This window comes from Pseudopodoces humilis, chromosome 3 (genome assembly GCF_049639895.1).
Source record: "Pseudopodoces humilis isolate 2021_Gansu_Grassland_sample_001 chromosome 3, ASM4963989v1, whole genome shotgun sequence".
Lineage (NCBI taxonomy): Eukaryota > Metazoa > Chordata > Aves > Passeriformes > Paridae > Pseudopodoces > Pseudopodoces humilis.
The window spans coordinates 49,512,186-49,533,967 of record NC_142202.1 but is presented as its reverse complement, the minus strand read 5'-3'; the positions used below and the strand labels follow the sequence as shown (position 1 = coordinate 49,533,967).

The window sequence follows — 21,782 nt, the reverse complement described above, 5'->3', positions numbered from 1 at the left end:
GAATCATGCTTTTATTTTTTTTTTTCATTTGTGTTTATGCACTTATGTTGGTAGTTGGTATATATGTGTATGAATATATTATAGCTATTAATTAACATAACTACTATCATATGCATGACTTGATATTCTGCATGGTATGGAATTTTCTTATGGATAAAGTTTGCTTTCATCCTTGTTTTGCTTTCACTTCTAGACCTGAGCTGTTCAGCTGGGATAAAGTTACAAAGATGTCCCCGGGTGAGAGACTGGAAAATGCTTTCAACATAGCCAAGAACCACCTAGGAATAGAGAAACTATTGGATCCTGAAGGTGGGATACAGTTATTTTACTTGACAAGAAGCTTTTTTTGAGCTCTTTTAAAAGAAATTTCTTCTATCGATACTAAGTATGAATAACACACTTGTGCAGAGCTGTTTAATTTCAAGCCTTTACATTTGGATTTAAACAAATGCCATTTGTTAGAGTAAGGGCATGGATGTGTATGTGTAGGCTTTGGCATTTTGAATATTAAGGTTCAGGTTGACTTTCCATACAGAGACTGTGTACTGAAGCTGAAGTTGTATGCTGACTTTGTTTTCCTTCAGGTAGGAGTTGTGCTGCAAGGGTGTGTGCTTTCCAGGTGCAACAGTGCATTCTGTAGGATGGGATGGTTTAACAGCTCATAATTTATTTTTCTTTACATACACAGTGAGTAGCAGTAGCTGCCTAGGAATGCTTACCAGGAAACCTTGACAGCTCCTTTTTAAAATACTGACCTGCTGCTCTGCCATGAAGCGAGCCTTCAAAGATTCATGCTCTAGGACAAGCCCTCTAACTTCAAACATCACCTTCTTATGAAGAACAAAAGTATTAGCTGAATGGGTACTGTTCATAACCCTAATGAAGTGATCCTGTCTCAGTGAAATTCCTTCCAGTGTGGAAAAAGAGAAAATTACCTGACTAACAATGGGAAGTGGGATAGAGCCTAAGTGGAAATGTTTGTTTATGCAGGATACTGTCCTTGAACTACATTTCTGCTTGGGAGATGCTTCAGAACAATTTTCCCCATACAAATTTTATTCCTTAGCAACTTCATGTCTGGGTTCTTACTTCAAAGAGATCAAGAATTTTAATGTGAATTCACTTCCAAATATAGAAATTTTAATTTTAATTTTTTTCTTTCCTCCTTCATGCTACTTTTAATTAATGTCAAACCTGGTCTCTGAGTTCAAAGTTTATGAAAGGCTGTTTGGACAATATGTGAATTGTTACCTGTGCTCTATGTAATGATTTTAAAAATTTTCATTTATTTTTTCCCATGTTTTATCTTTTTGATGCAGATGTTGCTGTACAGCTTCCAGACAAAAAGTCCATTATTATGTATTTAACTTCTTTGTTTGAGGTCCTCCCTAAGCAAGTTACAATTGAAGACATTCAGGAGGTAGAAACCCTTCCAAGGAGATATAAGCAGGAATGTGAAGCTGGAGAATTCAGTATGCAGCAGGTGTGTTTGTCATCAAAACCAGCCTTTCTTTTCTTGAGTTGTAATTTTAGCTAATCTTCATGTTCGTCACTTATCTTTGGAACATGCCTTCTGTCCTGAGCAACACAACTGGGAAAATGCGAAAAATCATAGCAACTTCTTTGTCATTAACTTAGGTCTTTCTGTCTTCCTTTTTCTTTTCTGAAACATGTCCAGAATCTTGTATATTGAGGTATAAAGTTCCATTTGTGTTATGCTGCCTTTTGTTTTGTTTTTTTGGTGTACTTTTATTTATTTATTTATTTATTTATTGCTTCTCTGTTTCATACGTCTTGATAAGCTGAAGGGAGTGGTCCAGAATCTTTAACTGAATTTGCAATTGAACTTGTGGTGGTTAGTGGTAGTGATAAGGTTTTGTTTGGTTTTGAGATTCACTGTTGACAGAGCAAGATGAAAGTTGTCTTTACTGTCCTGGTTGTTTGCTAATGAACTTGCATTTTAATATAATGACTTTGGCCTTTCTCATTAAAATGTATCCAACAATTATTTTTAACATTTTATGAAAGATTGAAAGAGATCTTAGTTCTATTTTTAATACCATTTGGGAGGGCATCTTCTGTGCACTTCTAAGACATCTTGTTCCTCTCGGCTGCCTAGACTGTGGCACTTGAAGAAGATCAGGACAGTTCTAGAGCAGAGACTCCTAGCACAGTGACAGAGGTGGATATGGACTTGGATAGCTACCAAGTTGCTCTGGAAGAAGTTCTTACATGGTTGCTGTCAGCTGAGGATGCATTTCGGGAACAGGAAGAAATATCTGGTGATGTTGAGGAAGTCAAAGAACAATTTTCCACCCATGAGGTAAGTTTTCTTATAAATTCTTCTGTTGTGGTTTGGCTTCTTTTTTTTTTTGTGTGTGTGTATGTAAATAAGCTGCAGAACTTCCATTTCCTAGTCTTTATTCAAGGCAAAATTCTTCTTTTTAGAAGAACCTTGAATGAAGCATGCTTTGAAATCTTAATGTAATTTTTTATAAACAGCCTTTGGTAGCTAGTTTACTGGTATGCATAATACGAAGGCAGTATTATCCAGACTGGGTTGTACTTCCCTGCTGCCAATTACTAAAAAGCCTGGTCAGCCTTATGCCACTTGCTGTTAAATAAGGGTAATGCTGAAACTGATAATGAATTTATTCAGTGGTCTTCCTCTGATGATTAGGATACTTCGTTTCAGAAACATGTGTTGATACTTCCAAATGACTCTTTTCCAAATTTTGGTTTGACTACTAATTTGATTCTAAATCTGAACAAATGTCCTAATGTTGTTAGAAGTTTGTCATGTCAGATGGTTTACTTTTCTTCTGTGTCAGCTTACTGTATAAAATAGAATACAGAGTTTGAATGCTGATCAATAGGAGGAATTTTTTCCTTGTGCTGTAGTTTTAAAGCCATGAAGCAAAGGAAGAGGTGTTCTGGATTTACAGTAAATATATGTTGCTAACTCATAGGGTTCTAATCTTTCCTACGATAGATTTCAGATGTTTTATGTTCTGTTGACCATAGGTCATTTCCTGTTTCATTCTTGGTGTGTTTATTTGAAGGCTCTCTTCTCCCAAGCAGATCATTAAGGCGGTCAGCTTTTTTTCTTTGTTTTACTGGATTCAGAATTTTTGTAGTGCATGGAAAATCTTGTGTCAAGGAAAGGAACAGGTCTGCCATCCTCATGTATTTGATGGTGCCAGCTCCTTCTACAGCACTGTTTCAAAGATGATAAATTTTTAGGATATTTACCAACTCAAACTCTGATAGGACCTCACAGTGATGCCTCTGCTTGTACCATTTCCAGGGTTTTATGATGGAACTGACTGCGCACCAGAGCAGTGTGGGCAATGTTCTGCAGGCTGGAAACCAGCTGGTGGCCCAGGGAAATCTGTCACCTGAAGAAGAGTTTGAGATCCAGGAGCAAATGCTGCTGCTGAACTCCCGCTGGGAGGAACTCAGGGTGGAGAGCATGGACAGGCAGTCCCGGTGAGTTCATGGCACTTAACCTCTTCTAGAGATTCAGGACTGACCTCTGGTGCTTGCTGTGTTTTGGAGAATTTGGTTTGCATCCCTTTGTAAGACTTATTTTTTTAGATTTAACATTTCATTTTGTGACACAAAATCCACCTTCATACTTTCTAAGGTGAAACAAATGGAATGAGTATAACAGATTGGGTTTTTTTTTTTGGTCATTATGTAAAGTATTTTGTGAATTGTTATGTAGATGTGCCAGACTAAATATATGGTATTTAACTGCAGTGGTTGCATAAACCACTCAAACAATATTAGAAACACATTCAAGTTTCTCAATAAAGCATACAGTGGATGTGGATATCTATGGGTATTTACATAACTAAAAAGCTTTTAGAAGAATTTTTTCCTACATATGGGTTACCAAGGTAAGAGCTGCACATCAAGGGAAAAACTGCTTTTTGTTGGGACTTTCAGCAAGCAGTGGTTTTATTAGCAGCGGTCCCCCATTGGAAGAAACAATCCCTGATATAAGTTGCATAATTAATGAACATTTTTTATTGAGAAAGAAACAAGGATACTTATCTGTATTCCTTAGCTTAATGGTGAAAATTTTATTTGATGATAGGTAACAGTTTTATGTATGGCCTTGCTTCTTTCCCATATGAGCTAGAATTTAGTTCCTTTCCTCGTGAAAGCTGTGTCTGAGGTAACTTCCGTGCTTCCCCCTGCAGCCTGCATGACATGCTGATGGAGCTCCAGAAGCAGCAGTTGCAGCAGCTGTCTGACTGGCTGACAGTCACAGAAGAACGTATTCAGAAGATGGAATCTCAGCTCCTAGCGGAAGATTTGGAGTCACTTCAAAAACAGCTGGAAGAACACAAGGTAAACCTTTTGCCTGTTAGGTAATATGTATGAGAGAAGTACTTGGAAGGTGCCTATGTTGGTGGATTCCTTGACTAAGAAACTTGATTGTATCAGAAGTCACATATGGCTGCATTTGGTGTTTGCAAAAGGATGATGATGGTGTAGAAAGGAGTTAGAAGCCTTAACACTTGAGCACTGGTGACTAGTAGGAACTATTATATTTGCTTCATGCAGGAAATGTAACCTTTAGGGAAAATTGTTACCCTTATTTGCGCAGGGAATAAAACCTCTTCTGGTAAACTGATGGTGTGGGGAACAGTATGGAAGGTACCGTGGACAGATTTGCCCTTAATTACTGGCAGGCATTGCTAAAGCCTGCTTGAAACTTGCACATTAAAATAATGTGGGAGTTAAAATGATCAGGGCCTTCCAAGTCACTGATTCCAGTCCCTGCTTTTACAGGGATCGCATCCTAAGGGAGTGCTTAGACACTGCTTTCTCATGTGTGCAGTATTTTGGAAGTGCTGTTCTCTCAATTGAGTTTTTGGGTGCAAATCCAGCCTTTCTATCCTGAAATGTTTTTGTGAAGGAAAAAGATGTCCTTTTGTTATTTGTCATGGTGCAGCTTTAGTTTTCATGTTCAGTGCTGAGGTTTGACCTTCTCCCCAGCATGGGACATACAACACAGAACAAGAACACTGGAGTATTTTTAGTTTGTGTAGTTTCCTGTCCCACATTTGCATTCTTTCCTTTGTTTTCAAAGTCTGGGGAGTTTGAGGCTTGTGTTTCATAGAGTAGCTTAGGATATGCTGGGATAAAAGGTGACATTTACAGTACTGTAAAGGTGTATTGATTTTGCAGAGATATTTTGTAGTAGGCTTTAACCATTGAATCTGTTATTTTAGAAGTTGTATGAATATTTAATTCCACAGATAGTTTTAAACTAATAAGAACTGCATGTCTTCTGCAGTTTTCATCTGTTATCTTAGGAGCATCATGGTCAGTTATTGCACTGTTGACATTTTTGAAATTATATTGTCAACTCTTGAAAAATGAGTGTTCCTAATGATTTGTTTGGCATATGCCCTGTGTTGCTTGCTTATTAACAACAGCAGCCCTGTGTAGAAACACTTAAGCTCTCCTATGTATAACATCAGATGTATGGAAAGTCAGTGCAGTTGTCATGTGATTCTCCTGGTCAACTATGGGGCATCCATTTTAAAGCACTCCCATCTTTTACAGCATTTCAACAGAATGGTTTTGGGCTCTTTTCTATCAGCCTTTTGCTTACAATTTTTAAACTATGCAGTGATGCCCACTGGTAAAATGTGGGCTTAGCTGTTGAATCTGAAATACCAAAGTTCCTTTGCTACAGCAGCTGTGACAGACACTGTGGCCAAAATAGCAGATTAGCAAATGCATTCAAAGTTGTTAACCTCTGATTTGTTCTTGTAGAGCCTGCAGAGTGATCTAGAGGCAGAACAGGTGAAGGTCAACTCGCTAACACACATGGTGGTCATTGTTGATGAAAGCAGTGGGGAAAGTGCAACAGCTATTCTGGAGGAACAATTGCAGGTAAATCTCGGAGCCCTCTTTTTTAAACTGTAGTATTGGGCACTTCAAACAATTGCATGTAATTGTTAATCAGCGTTTTTGTGTTTAAAGACAATTTATCTTAGAAAGTTATTTAAAATAACATTTTCTTTAGGAGCAATAGTAACTTAAAGAATTATTGAATCAGCTCAAGCTAAAACCTGCAAAAGTGCTTTGGTGGCATTCAAGCTCAATTCCTGGTTAGTCAAGCTGTTTTCATTCTCAAGACTTAGGTTATTTGGTAGTGTCTCCTTTCAGCAGTGTCATTAAATGGGAAGATGCATAGTACAACTCTTATTTCATGTAAGTTATTTTCCGTAGAAAGTTAAAATCTGATAGAAGAAATACTTGAAGACATGAACGCAGTTTATCTAGGGAGTATCATATGAAGTGTTTTCCTGTCACTTAGGACTGTAACCTGAAGTACAGTGAGTACATGAGACAGAATTTTTCAAACAGAATTCTTACTTTGTTCATTCCTTTTTAAGTCAATCAGATAGCTCAAAGACTTCAGCAAAACCAGAGTTAAGGCCACACGTGAATGTTTTTGAAAGTGTTACTCTCCAGCTCTGTGCAATACAGCAATATCAGTAATTGACAGGGAAGTAGATATAATGTCGAAACAAGTTAATGTGAAGTAGAAATCACACTTTTGAATATCTGGTTTTGGAGTTTCTTTCTGAGGTTTGTGATTGTTCCTGAGTGTTTGGTGCTTTTGTAGAGGCTTGGTGAGCGGTGGACTGCAGTTTGTCGTTGGACTGAGGATCGGCGGGTCAAGCTGCAAGAAATTCAGCTTTTATGGCAGGAGCTGCTGGAAGAGCAGGTGAGTAGCTCTCCAGTTTCTCAGAGTGACTGGTCAATTCGTGGAGGGGAAAAAAATGAACCAAAGAAAGCCCAAACAGTCAAAGCTCTGACTAGGACTGAGAAACTCATGGAAAAGAAACCTTGAAAGCATAGAATTTGTTACTGTTGAGGTTCCCAGTGTTTTTTTAGGACAGGAGTATCTCTGAAGTGCAAGAGAATTTTTCCAAAGTTTAAGAATAGAAGTTTATACCTCCTTATAAAATTATTTCCAAGGTATCTTGTAAAATGGTCAGGAAGTGGGAATATCTGTGATACTTATAAAATTCATAGTAATTATCCTATCTGGTAGTTTTGTAATTACAGAAATCCTCCAAATTAATGTACATGTGCTTCCAGCATGAACACATACACAATGGTTCAATACTAAAGTGTTCTCTTGCTTTGATATAATGCATTTTACATACAAAATCTGCTCAAACACAAGGGATGGCGTAAAAAATATGGTAACACAACTATATGTGCTGTTTGTATGCCTAGAACTAGAGCTTGTTTTATTTCTCAGCTTAAAATATTTTTTGTTTTTTTCTTTGGAGGTTATACTGAAATTGTTTTTTTCATAAATGATAATATTTATCACTGTAAGCTATTGTTTAAACAAGGCAGTACTCAGAGATTGTTTAGACATTTGAAAGAAGTAGAACAGTGCTGGTAATAACTACTGGTATCAGCTGCAGCCTGGTTTTTTTTTTGACAAGGATGTTTTGTCTGCATTCTTTGGGGCTGCATGTGTGTTTCTCCCTTAACCCTCCCATATCTGTTTGTAGTATATTGATATGCATGTGAACTTGTTCATATGGACCCAGGGTTAAGAGTCTGGCTTATCCCATGCCAAGTATATGTTTATATATGTTTCTTTAAAATAATGCTTTGTCACCTGTGCATGTGTATCCAGAAAATTGCATGCTAAGGTTTTCTGGCAACTCTTGGGCAGGGTAACTTGGATTTGAGAAATAAGGATTCCCTCAAAATCCTTGCTGTGTATGTTCAAGGTATGGACTTCAGGTGCGCTCTTAGCTTTGACTCTGTCATCATGTCAACGTGTTTCTGTCCTCTTCTACCTTTACATTTGTTTGGGGACCACTCATTGACTAGTACAAGACTTTTAAAAGTACCATATTCTGTTTGAGTTGAACATTTGAACTCAGCTTTTTTAAATTTGTGTGTAGCTATGTTGCTCTGTAAAAGTGAAGCAATCAGTTTTTTTAATGTAAAATGTCAGGTAGCAAATAAGGAGGAAATAGAAGTTTGTTTTGGGTGGTTTAGATCAGCCTTTTTGTACTCATTGTTCGCCTGAACAATGCATTTATTGCTAACAGGTTTGAATTGCAAATCTGCAAGAATGATCAAATGACTTGGAAAAATTACAGTCTGAAACTACTTAAAAATTGAATACAAACACTTTGATAACACAAAAGTAACGAAAAGTTTGTTACAAGCATTTTCTATTTTGCCCAACCACATGGAGAGATGAGCAACAGTGATGCCTCAGCCTTTTTGTGGCTGCCTAGAAAGCTTTTGTACACTGCATTTTCAAGTCAACACAATCCTTACCACTCAGGAAACAAATTCCTCAATCAGTGCCAGAGACTTCTTAGCACTGTGGTAATTATGTTTCAGTTTTCTAGGGAGAGTTATCTTTGACTGCTGATTTAGCAGAAATTAACGCATGAAGGGTTTTTGAACTCCTCTTATGCATAAAATATGTTGGCTGGGATGCCAGCATGATTTTTCCAGAGAGTATGTGGTGTTACAATTTTTTTTTCTCACAGCCTTATGGCATTTCAGCCACCATCGTATTTTCTGTCTGTAGATTTTCCATGTTAGTTTGCATTGGAAATGTAAACTGCCTTAGCCCTGTGGCCCAAAGTTGCTGTAGTAAATTCTGGGACAATGCCAAAAATATAAAGCTAGGATGGGGAACCTAGTGGCTGTTGTAAAGTGTGTTGTTCAAAGAACAAAAGGGTCTGTCTTGCTGTGTGATTTTTTTTTTTTTTTTTGTTTAAAACAGAGAGGAGCAGCAGTGCACCAATGGCTGGGCAAGTGAGATTGATAGAGAGATGGGCATTCTAGTCCATGGAGATTGCTGTCTAGCAGCAGCATAATGTGGGAACATAATTGAGAATACATAAAATCCTTGGTACCTGATGCCAGTTGTTGCTGGTGTTACTACAGGAGTGCTGTGTTACTGAAAAGAATTGGAACCCAGGACAGTTTCCTAGGGAAAAAAAAAAATAAAAAAAAAATGGAAACAGTTAAAGATCTCTGCATTAGAATTATTCAGAGCAGACCACTCCAGCTTCCAACAGTTAATGAAACAGGAATTGCTGAAGTTATTTTGCAGTTGAAAGTAGGTACCATAAACAGGGAGTGACTAATTAATATCTGAGTCTTTGATCAACTGCCTGGACTAACTACTAGTGGTGTCACTTCTGTGAGAAAATGTTAGTAGCAGCTGTGTTTGAGTCGCAGAGGAAGAACGGTGGAAAACAAAAGAACACCTACATGCCATTTTGATATATTCTAGTCTGATTTATAAATCCTACATTAGCTTTTTGGTGGATATCTGTTTGCTATATAAATAACTTTGGGGGAGGTGTGCTCTGTTACATTGAGAAATGATTTTGTTGAAACTGTTTCGCTGGAAGTATTACTTGCTTCTCTAACCTGATATTTTTGTCCTCTTTTTTGTACTATTTTTGTTAAAGTCAACTGAAATTCCAGCATATAAAGACTGCAGAACTGTGCTTTCAATGCAAAGATCTTAAAAAGACAATTGTCAATAGCTGTTTGACAATCTTGGTATTTTCTTGTGCTATTTTTATTATCTACAGTGCTTATTGAAAGCTTGGTTAACGGAGAAGGAAGAGGCTTTGAGTAAGGTCCAGACGAGCAACTTTAAAGATCAAACAGACCTGAGTGTGAATGTTCGAAAACTAGCAGTGAGTATTGATATCCTGCTTTATCCCATCAAATCTCATAGATTAGTTAAGTGGCTAATTACTAATTTGACCCTAGTAGGAGTTGGGAATGCATGATACATTAGAAGCCAGGCCAACATTCTCTCCTTTCCAGAATCTTGCAGTTTAATTTAAAAAATATGTACTACTTACTCCGTGGCCATTCCATGTTGGTGTGCCAAGCTCTGAAGCAGCTATCCCAGATTTTTGAGAGGGTTTGGATGTTATTGCAGGCTACCAGTCAGCTGTGCTTTCCAAAGTATAGGTTTGTGGTGCAGGTTTTTCTTTATTTTGTTGGAGCAGCTTGTACCTCATCTAAGCATTTGTAACTGTTACTAAAGAGATACTGCTGGTTCCTCTAGGAGATGTTTCAAGGATGTGCTCTTTAAAAATAGTGTCTCTTAGTGCTTTTTTTACACATAAGAACTGTTCATTTGGCTCAGGTAGTACATCTTTCACTGTCACCACCCTCTCAACCCCCTTTGCCTCTTAGCCATGGAATTAAAGCTTAGGGGAAGTAGAATACTTGATGTCATATTTTAATCTTTTCTTTTAACTACAGATTTTAAAAGAGGACATGGGTATGAAACGGCAAACGCTAGACCAGCTGAATGAACTAGGTCAGGATGTGGCCCAAATCCTTGGGAATGGCAAAGCATCCAGTAAAATTGATGAGGATCAAGAAGAACTAACTCAGAGGTGGGACAGTTTGGTTCAGAAGCTAGAGGATTACTCCAACCAGGTATTTACAAGGATTTATTACTTTTCAGCTTTTTATATGACTGTATGTATGAAAACTTCACTGTGTCAGCAAAATTGTCCAGGCATCAGGCTAGAGAGGTAGGTGAGTGCTTTTTCATGTGGAGCTGACAAAGCTGCCTGCGTTTTTGGTCTCCAAAAGCCCAAGTTGTTAACCTGACTAGTACTATTACTCCTTTCTCACACAGATTAAGCTTCATTTTTCTGATGAGTAAAGCAGGCTTGTCATGTATTACCAGTCAATGCAAATGCCTTTAAACATTATAAGAGTGCTGGGACTGGATTAAATCTGATACTAAAAGAAAACAAAGGCAGAACTCAAACCCCAGAATAGATAAATAAATGGGAGTCATACAAGTATTTATGCTCTGTGAGTATGATTTGTCGTCTGTTGATAATAGAGTAGTTGTTTGTTTGACATGTAACAATGATAGCCAAGCTGGATTGTTCAATGTTTATTTTAGTATTTTGAGTGCTTGGTAATGTTTTTATTTAGACAGAACTCCTACTGGATTCTGTGAGGGTTTTATTTGACAGCTTTATAACTCATATGTGCTTTTTTTTGGTGATACTAATATGTTGCTATGGTGAAAACCATGGCACTAACTCATGATCTATTTAGTGTATAGTGAATGAGTTGTGCAGTCTGAGTAGGGGTTCATTTCAGCCACGTGGCTTTAATTTGTTCTTGTGTTTGAGTCAAAGTACTAGAGAATTCCAGTTCCTGTCCCTATCCTTTCATTCCCCTTAAATATCAAGCACATACTTAGAATTTACAGGTTGAGTCTCCTGGGACTTACCTTATAACCCGATAAAGAATGTGGGAGCTTACTATTGACTTGAGTGAGTTTTTATGTCAAATTCACTGTGTAGCAGCTCTTTATGAGATCTAGGCTTGGTTTTATGGAGTAGGAGTAGAGAATGTAGAATTGCTATTAATAAACTCCAAGTACCTTTGTTCGTTTTGTGAAGAAATTTTGAAACAAAATACATATAATGCTCCTTTTGTTAGTTTTAGTTCACGTGGACTGTCATGATTCTAATTGAACTGAGAATTTTGATGCTTGGTTTCCATCTGTAAAACGATAATAATGATCTTTTTCTCTGGAGTGTATCTGTGATAAAGGTGCTTCATGACAGCTCGACATGGTCATTTTTGGGAGTCGGTGAACAGGCTTTTATGTCTTAATAAAAGAAAATAAGAAAAAGCGACTCAGCTTGTGTAAAAATGGCACATATTCCTTGCCCTAAATTATTTTTTATAGGTAACTCAAGCTGTAGGAAGCGTAGGAATGTCACAGGTTTCTCAGAAGACTGCTGCAGAAACACCATTGAAGGAACAGGTGGTGGTTAAACAGTCCAGACAGGAGTTGCCCCCACCGCCACTCCCAAAGAAAAGGCAAATTCCAGGGGACAGTGAAGCAAAGAAAAAGTAAGTATATATCACTGCATTTTTCCCTTGCTCATTTGGATACTGCAGAGACTGTCTTGAGTTTTGATCCCTCTTTTATACAAGTGAGCAATACTTAAGTTGCAGTTGTGAGATTGGGCTTGGGGGCTTGACTAGATTATCTCCAGTTGTCCCTTCCAACCCTAACAGTTTTGTGATTCCTTTAATGGGAATGGGATGTTATATACAGCCTTGTTTTCAGAGCAGCAGAAAACCTGTAGTTTCTATTAATTTCAAAGGAAAACAGGAATGTTTTGTTTCTCATAGAAACAGGTCTTCAGTCCTGTATCTCAGCTCCTTTGCTGAAAAGACAAAATTATATTTACTTTCTTTAGGGAAAACATCTCCTCTTTGCTCAAGATGTGATGTGAAAGTGTCAAGCATTTTGATTGATTTATGTCTAATCTTCATAAAATGTATGAGAAAAATGGGAAAAACTGCACAAAAAAGGCTGGAAACATTTTCTATCTCTTGTATTTAGTAATAAGAAAAACACACTGATGTCTCCTTTGACAAGTCATTCTGGAGTGGCTGGCTCCTTTGCATATATAGACTCATAGAAACATTTGGATCGGAAGGGACCTTAAAGATCATCTCATTCCAACCTTCCTGCTATGGACAGGGACACCTTCCACTAATCCAGGTTCTTTGGAGCCTTATCTAACCTGGTCTTGGTAGGTTTCCAGGGATGGAGCATCCACAGCTTCTCTGGGCAGCCTGTTCCAGTATCTCACTGCCCTCATACTGAAGAATTTCTTCCTTATATGTAATCTAAATATACTCTCTTTCACTTCAGAAGTTACTCCTTCCTTGTCCTATCAATTGATATTGTCCTATCAATACACTTGCCTGTAGAGTCCCTCTCCATTTTTGTTGGAGCTCTGCTGTAGGTACTGGGAGGCTGCTATCAAGTTTTTTCTGGAACCTTCTCTCCTCTTAGGCTAAACAGTGTTTAATAGCTTGTGTTGAATTCTCTTTATTAAATAAGAAAACCTAAACCTAAGGGAATTGTTTCAGTAGAAATTAAGAAATTAAATGCTGTTTGCTCAACGTTTTGCTTTTTGTGCTTGGCTGAGGAAATGAGCATTTCCTTGAAGTGTCACTGGTTTAAATCTTTGTCAGGTCATTTAGAGATACAGTAGAGGCTGCATCAAGACTAGGGAGTCACTGTGCTTGGAGATGTGTTTGCACAATGAAGAAGAGTTTTTTATTAATTTTTTCTGGAGGAGAAATGGAGGTTTGAAGGGGTGAGGAATGCCCAAATGCTCTTGAGGACTCTGGTCAGACCCTTTGAGCTCTGGTGGGGGTTGTGTGTGCATCTGGATGTGCCAGGGCAGTAAAGCAGCCAGCAACTGTCTGTCCCTTCTCTGTGTCTCATGAGTTGTAGAAACTATTTTAGATTTTGAAAGCAAAAGTGATTTATCAGTCATCTGTTTTAATAGAGTTCAAACTGTATTAAAACCAGGGGTTGTGAAAATAGTTCATAAACTTTCTGATGCTTTTTACTTAGGTTGAAACCAACAAATGACCAGTAAGTGGAATTTTGCCAGTTTTCCCATGGAATCTGAGTGATTGACAATGGCATTTATTGGGGTGTTGTTATTCCATGTTAGGATTCACATTGTTAAGTAATGTAATCATAATACAGCCTGTCATGTGGTCTGTACAGTGTATCTGTCTATTTCTCAAGTTCTGTACAATATTGGTTAATATGAGAGTTGACTGGGGTTTTTTTTGCTGGTGTTAGGTTGTATCTTAGAGGTTATAGGGGTAAGAAAGTTGTGAGTATAAATGTGTCCTCTGTAGACAAAATCAGTAAGCTGTAAGTTAATCTTTCGTTAGTGAAGTGTGCAAAAATGTTTGTCAGATGTCACTGCCACTGTTAGCTTTTCCTTCAGCCAAAATACTCTTGCAGACTTTTGAAACTTCCGAATTGCAATTCTTACTTGTTTTGTTCCTGAGGTCTAGTTTATTTCTTTCAAAATACTCGGCATTGAGAGATCTGTTTTGTAACGTATTAAAAGAAATGGTTATAGTTTGTGTGAAGCTGTGTGCACCATGTATTCTCAATTTGTTCCTGAAGGCTGATATTGTGGGTATAATTTTTATTATGGTAGGCTTTTAAAAGTCTGTCTCTGCCCTTCCTGTGAGTAGTAATATGAAGAGCATGAATTTTGTGTACAGCCTGGCTGGTTTGGGATCAAATAATGTGCTGAACTTTAAGACTTTTGATTTTTAAGACAGAGCGACTGAAACCAAAAAATAAACCACTGTCTGACCTTTTAAACTAGGTTTGATGCTGAAAGTGCTGAGGTCTTGAACTGGATTTCAAAATCGAAATCTGCCATTCAGGCTGCAGACATCAAAGAATATAAGAAGATGAGAGACACTTCAAGCATGAAAGAAAAATTGAAGGTAAAATGGGGAGATAGAGCATGTTTCAGTGAATACTCTACTTTGTATCTAAGCTGGCTGTCAGCTGGAGGTGTGAGCTGATCCGCATGCTTTGAGGGGATTAAGTCCCTCAGTTAAATAGTTTCAGAATTGGGCATACATGGAAATCTCTGACCAGCTGGACACATTTTTTTGCTGGTATTGCTGCATAATCCACAGGAAATTTTAAAAACATATATTTCTGATGTCTCCCTTGGAGGTCTGAAAAATGTCTGCCTTCAGGATTATTATCCTTTTGCACTAAGTAGCATATTTTGGTTCAATGTTTCACAGTTGGAAGTAGCCTTGATCGACACCACTTTTATAATTTTGGTAGAGATAGGCCAGTGGGGTGCTCAGAGACCCCTTGAATCATGCTGTGACTCTCCTCAAACACTGTACCACCCAAGGTCCAAGTGGTTTGTTGTTATAGTGCTTGGACATGTTGTTTGCTCTATTAATTTTGGAGAAAACCTGATTGTTACAGCTTGTGTACAGTATTGCTGGCATGCAAGGCAGACTACATAAGTTTACAGAATCTTGTGGGAGCTGTGAAATAGCCATTTTATTTTCTTTTATTTTCTTGCTTCTTTCTTCTTTCTTGGCAGGAAACTATTCTTGCTGTTTTCTGTTTCTTGAGCATTCTTTGTTAATGAAGGCTAACTGGAGCATTAGCAGGACCTGAATCTGCTTTTGAAATCAAAACCAGTACTTAAAGATCTCTATAAAGAGGCTCCTCCCTAGTGCTCTAGTGGAAAATGGTGCCAGTAGGAATGTTTGGAATGACAGTACTATTGGAAATAAAAACCAAAATAACTATCTTGATATTTTATTTATGGATCTTTAAGAATGTTTATAGCACTTTAAAAGAGAGGCTCAGAGATGAACACCAGGTTCCCATGAACAGTACTGTTTTTAAATGATTGGTCTGTAAGTGGATAGGACAGAGTTTGTTCTTCCCAGCTGTGCAAATAAGTGCATGCTTCTGAATGTACTGTAGCAAGTCTACACCAGAGTAATGACCTTTGACATTAGGTTCAAGAAGATTTTATTTTGGAGATACTTTATTGTAATCACAGAGGATGTTGAAGTCGTGGTCTTGTGGCCGAGGAACTTATCTTTCCTTTGTGGATGTATTCTACCTATTGACTCATAAAGGAACGTTCACCAATATGTACAACTTGTGGGAGGAACTTTTTCCTTTAAAAGTCTTGGTAGTCACAGAGAATTTCCCTCCCCAATCTTTGTGAAGGAGAATAAAGCACCAGAACTTACGAGAGTGGATTTCTAGTTTGCTGTAGTTCTTGTTGTTTGGACTTCTAGGGAACAGGTCTGTTGTTCCCTTCTACTGGAAAACACAGTAGCAACTGTAGAAATGAAGGGACTATTAAGAAGGTCTTTTCTCCACTGGTTCACATTAGAGAATTGCGGCTGAATTTTGGTTACAAGTGACTTGTTTTAGCTGGAGTCCCAATATCTTATTTCACACAGTGAGGTCGTCAAGCCTTTAAACAATATTTTATTCCTGGTGCTGTAGTAGTACTACTCTCTTGCATGCCTGCTACTTGTGGGAGGTGACTCCTTTTGTATTTGTTTTCTGCACAAGCAGAACTAACACGCATCTCAGGAGGTGGTGTATCCAAGACAATGATGTGTTTTGGGTAGTAGTGGGAAAACAGATATTACTGGGTGAAAGAGGGAAGTCAAAGAAAATAACCGTTTGCTGCCACTGTGTTCTTTTGGGATTCACTTTGAAGGTGATTGAAAAGGAAAGAGCTGAAAAAAGCCAGAAGTTAGATGAACTGAAACGAAGTGGACACATTCTATTGGATCAAATGGGAAAGGGTAAGCAACTTGGAGGTTTTTCTCTTTTGTGATTTAATCACTTGAGTTGCTGGGAAATAATACTGAAATACATTGTCTCCTCCTTTCTCCCTCCATTTTCTTTCCTTTATCAGTCATTGTTACTTTCAGTACTTAGTTGTCTTTTTTTTTATTAAAGCTTTCACAAAAGCAATATTATTATTCATTAATGTGCATGTGTTCATTTGCAGTCTTTTAAGGGGTATTTTAAGAAATTATTTCTATTTCAGTAACAATGCTAGTTAGATACTTTCAAGGCAGTGGTTTGATTTTAAGTAAAAGTTGTAAAAAAACTGCTATAGAGAAGTGAAAATTTTGAAGCCAAATTTAAACTTGATATGTGTGTGTATCCCATTTTTTCATAGTTTTATCTGCTTTTGTAAAAACTATTAGTGTGTTTTTAATGATACAGTCACAATCTATGTCTCAAAGGCAAATAGAGGAATCAATATGATTGGGAAAATGATTTCCAATTAAAACCCTTATCCATGGGATCTTGTAATTGACATCCATGACAGTTGAATCTTGAAGCCTTGCCAAAATCTTGTTTCATATTGAAAAAACTCCATCAGTGCAATGATATCTCTATGAAAGAGATGTTCATATAATCTAGAGGCAATCTTTTTGATCTGCTGTGCACTTGACTTCTGGTGAAGTTATCACTGGTAGCATTCAGACAGGACAGAGAATGGTATTACTGTCTTGCATAATGACCAGCATCCCTTTTGGAAAATGCTGAATTCCAGTGGATTTCTGGGCAATCACATTTTTTTGCAGTCTGATGCTTTGCCTGTATGCCCCAGTTTACTAAGCATGTCTAGTAAATATGCTTTTCCCTCCTTGCTTACTGCAGCTGAAACTTTTTTACGGTGGGTGCTATTTTCCTGAAGCTGATGGCTGAAAGCCACTGATTTGACCTGGAGCTTGGCTTATAAAAATTTTTAGATGTTCCTTGTTTTAAAACCCAAACCCAAACAAATCAATCCTGCCTTCCTCTTTCTTTTAGCTGTGATAGGTCATGGTATGAAACCAGCATCTGTTAACCATAATGAGAAAAACATAGTTGAAAAGCTGCTTTGTATCAGCAAAGACTAAGGTCAAGAATTTGCATTCTAGCTGATTGTCATCTTAAAGGTTGGGATCTATAGAAAATAACCAATCTCAAACTTCTTGTTTTGTTAGGGTCTGATAATGTGTTCTGTCCAGCTCAGGCTCACAGCCTTTTTCCAGACCTAGGCCCAGCTACACCTGCGTGGAATAATGCACATTGTTGAGATGAAGAATCAGGGATGGGAACACCTTGCTTTTGAAATGATTTATTGCTCAAGTAGCCAGATAAGATACCAGTCTCAAGGTGTGAGATTTAGAAGGAACAAGTCAGCCATAGCTCAAGGAAGACATGAGTTTCTTCTTTGCATAGCAATATATAACATTTTAGCCCAGTAGGCAGTTGACACAAAGCTTGTTTTCACTTATTAACTTATCACCTTTGCTTAATTTTGCTGCGCTGTGTCTCTCTTAGCCAATAAGCTGACAGGTCATGTACTCACATACCCCTCTACTACAGTTTCTAGATCTCTAACCTACACTATAACTCACACTATTACACTCAAACTATTTTACTTAATGTAATTTCTTACCTACTCTAGGCATATTCTTTTTAATAACTATAGGAACATAAGTTTATAATTTCTGCACCCAATGTCTGTGTACCTTCATCACTACATAAATCCAAGCTCTTTCCAAGGCTGCAGATCCAACCCTTCAGCATCTGCAGAAGTTTCTATTATTTGGTTTCCGATAGCACAGCACTGGCACATTTGTGCCTACATCCATTTCTATCCTGGGAGAGGTACAGGCTGTGCCATAATGGCAGTGACTGGTCTTTGTGTGCATGCTCCTCCCCTGTGGCTGCTGTGGTGTTGGTGTGCCAAGCCTGTGGCTGATGTGTGAGCACAGGGGCATCTATGGACCAGGGTCATCAGGTGCTCTTGTAGAAGCTGGCTGGCTGCCCTGACCAGAGATTTGGGCTCTACTTGTGCTAGTGGTTCAGCAAAAAAAAACCCTCCCCGTGTCTGTCCTCAAAATTAGAGTATCTCACTCTACATTTTACTAGCAATAAAAGTTGAAATGGTGCTAGTAATAAGTATAGATTTATAGATATTGGACTGGAAATCAAATAATTTTGTATGTTAATGTGAAAGTGCACTTGTATTTGAAAAGACAAAAGGTTAAATGCCTGTTAATGAAAATGTGTTGCAGTTAATATAACAATAATTTGTATAATCTTTGTAGAAGGACTCCCTACAGTGGATATAAAATCTATGATGGAGAAAATTTTGTCAGGGTGGAAAGATGTGGTTCAAAATTTAGAAGAAGTGGCCAGAAAGATAAAGTACCAGGAAGATATAAATGCTTATTTAAAGGAAATGAATGAGCTTGAGAAGACTTTAAATGAGAAGGATGACTGGCTTAAAAATGACACTTCTTCAGCATCTCAGTCCTCAGCAGTCCAGAAAAACTTATGTCGGGTAAGTTTGGCTCAACTTGTTAATTTGGATTGGAAGCTGTCAGAAGCACAGCTCAAGTCAGAAGAGCTTGGCCTAGTCAGTAAGAGAGCTCAATTTCTAAGGCATGCAGGGCACCTGATTTGACTGGAAGATTTTGGAATATCTGTCACTCAAGTAATTCAGTGTTGTCACCCTAGTAGTGTGGGTGAGCTGTGCTGCAGTAGTGTACTAAAATCTTTGTGTTTACAGGGCAAGTGTGAATTTTGGTTTTGGTTTTTCTTTTACAGCAGGAGTTAACTCATCTTGTAAGCCTGAGTCCACAGTTAGAAAATCTGAAAGCCACCTGCAAGACATTGACTTCCCAGCCCAATCCTCCGAATTTCATTCAGGAGAACTTGAGTGATTTTCTTAATCACTTCAAACTGACTCGTCAGAAACTAGAGGAACGTCACCAACAGCTGAAAAAAGGTAAATAAATAAACATAAACATATGTTTTAGCATAAAGCCTCCTGCTTACTTGTGTTCTGTTTTTTTTTATTGTTTATTTTGAGCTGACTGAAAGCTCATTGAATTCTGGTAGAGTTTTTGTAATGTTTGTGCTAGGCTTTGTGTCAAACTGACAAAATTATTTTATTTACCTGGAAGAATATGGCCTCTTCTGTGCACAGTTCAAAAATCTATCATTCCATGGTGTTTAAAACCATTATGCAAGGATGCAACATTCCTGAAACCGCATTGAACTACTTAGCAAGACATATTTAAGGTAGAAAATATAGCTCAAAAATCTGTCTCTCTCTGGTACTTAGAGAAATAAATATTCTGTAATGAAATTCTAGAAATGAAAAGTAGAAGATTAGGAGAACCTTGTAAAATGAAAGTGTGCATGTGAAACTTATTATTTTTCATAGCTTTGAGCACATTAGTCATACATAATTCCTTTTGGAAATTTCATCTCCGAAGTGATTTGGAATCTGGCTTACTTTTCAGGCAGTTTCTACTTGGGTTGTTGCATTAAAAAATTCAGTATGAGCATTCAAACCAGTTGTGCTGGTTTCTGAAGGATTTTAAATGTAATGCATGAAATATGTAGTTCTGCTTATACTTCACAACTGAATAGTGACAGCACAGACCTGTAAGAGATTATTTTTTTCTTAGTTTTTGTTTCAGAGGAATTTTAGGAAGTGTTTTATTAACAGCCTCAAATGGAAGAGCATTAACACTCTATTCCGTGTGTAATAAAAATAGGCTCAATTACTAAATTGTTAAGCCATCTATACAATGTGTTGCACCAGGCCTGCATACTTCAACTATATCCATGCAGAAAACTGTATGAATGAGGTGTCTGTCAGCCATGTTCAAATTACAAGGGTGTGTTTTCATTCTTACTGTGACAAATTATTACTTGATAGCTGTTTTGAGTTCATGGACTTGTGAGTAATTTTATTGGTATTTTGGTAACTGTCATGTGACAAAAATACTTTTTTTTGGTGTCACACATCACTTGAGGTGTTATTGGTGTACTTGAACCAGTTATTGCTTTGTAGAAACACTGTATATATTCTAATACATTAAATTTGTGTTTGTGTGTCTTTTGAATGAGACAACCTATTGCTGAAGAGCAGAAGGAAATGTCAGTACAGGGTTTTAGCTGTTTATTTACAGCATAGTTTGAATTGCTGCAAGGTAAAAACTTCCAAAGCTATGTAACTGGTGGAAACAACTGGTGGTGTGACTTAGGCATTTGTGAACTTGGCAGGCTTTGACTGACAGAAGGCCATCTCTTCTTTGAGCCTCTGAAAACTCCCCCATGGAGTGTTACTCAGTCCCATCTCTATGGGCATTTTTTAGATAGGAATCGACTCAATATTTTTGTAATTGGGAAACTATTTTAACTATTTTCTTCTCCTTCAGGATTTTCTGTAGTTTAGTGAGAGTGCACCTATATGCTTTTATTCATGTCCTTCCCCATCTCCTTTAAATTGATCTGACTTTTTGAGAGAAGGAAGCTGGATAACTCTGATTCTCTGAAAAGGTTGACTCATTGTTATAAATGGTAGGACAGTTCTGACAGTAAGCTGTTGAAAAGCTACCCGGTGAGTCACAACAAGGCTTAGATTAATTTTCACTTCTCTCAGTAACAAAATTGCTTAGGAATCCAGGGCCAGAGAATGTACATACCACAGTACAGGATTTACAGGCAAAATCCTGTTTGCTGCAGTTATTCCAATTGGCTGTTTTCCTTCTGAAATTCAGTGAGGTGCTGCCTCCTGCCTAGGATTCCACAGGGCTGGATCAAACAAATTTTGGGATGTGGTTGAAGATGGCAAGCAGCTATTCCAGCCAAACTTGAATTCCCTTTTAACTCTTTCTAGATGATGTCTCTGTTCTGGCAACAGGCTGAAAGCCTGCGTGGTAAATATATTAAAAAAAGTAAAAAGCAACCCCACAAAGCCTACTCTAATATGTGTTTTATGTATTTATATATACTCGCACACATATTTATGACTATATACCAATATATACTATTTATACTATCTTATATAGTTCCTATATATAGTGTGTGTATTTAATCTTTAATGTATGGCTGTATATTTGCTTTACTGTGTTTTGTATATATAGTAGATATATATATATCTATATATATATTGTATTTGCAGATAAATTGTGGATATATCTAAAGCTTAAAAATGCAAAATACTAAATTTAGATGGTTTATATATTTTAAATACTATGGACTTTTCTTGCTATAATAATATCTAATTTAAATACTATCAATTCTACAACCCCTCCCACCCAGACAGATTTAGGTGCTTAGATGTATAAAAAAAGTTTCTGAAAATGGTTTTGAGTTTGTAAAATTTTTGTGAGGTTTAATTTTATATTTATTATTATATTCCATATATTTATTATATATTTAATGTTTTTAAAGGAAAAATAATGCTATCTGTTGAAGAGTGTTTTTAGCTCTTGGAAACTTGATTATGTTAACATCTCCTATGGTTTGGGTTCAA

The 21,782-nt window shown here is 37.3% G+C and overlaps 1 protein-coding gene across 6 annotated transcripts in view; it reads left to right on the top strand.

The window, feature by feature from the left end:
* The window catches only part of UTRN (utrophin), a 348,412-nt gene that overhangs the window by 81,233 nt on the left and 245,397 nt on the right, over positions 1–21,782 (top strand). For all 6 annotated transcript variants that reach the window (XM_014263434.2, XM_014263436.2, XM_014263435.2 and 3 more), the window contains 14 exons: positions 194–309; positions 1,320–1,483; positions 2,120–2,323; positions 3,308–3,489; positions 4,209–4,359; positions 5,797–5,916; positions 6,656–6,757; positions 9,630–9,737; positions 10,318–10,497; positions 11,780–11,946; positions 14,256–14,379; positions 16,155–16,242; positions 18,556–18,791; positions 19,058–19,238. In XM_014263434.2, the coding sequence (XP_014118909.2) occupies positions 194–309; positions 1,320–1,483; positions 2,120–2,323; positions 3,308–3,489; positions 4,209–4,359; positions 5,797–5,916; positions 6,656–6,757; positions 9,630–9,737; positions 10,318–10,497; positions 11,780–11,946; positions 14,256–14,379; positions 16,155–16,242; positions 18,556–18,791; positions 19,058–19,238 (2,123 nt within the window). The remainder of the gene's footprint in view (positions 1–193; positions 310–1,319; positions 1,484–2,119; positions 2,324–3,307; positions 3,490–4,208; positions 4,360–5,796; positions 5,917–6,655; positions 6,758–9,629; positions 9,738–10,317; positions 10,498–11,779; positions 11,947–14,255; positions 14,380–16,154; positions 16,243–18,555; positions 18,792–19,057; positions 19,239–21,782) is intronic.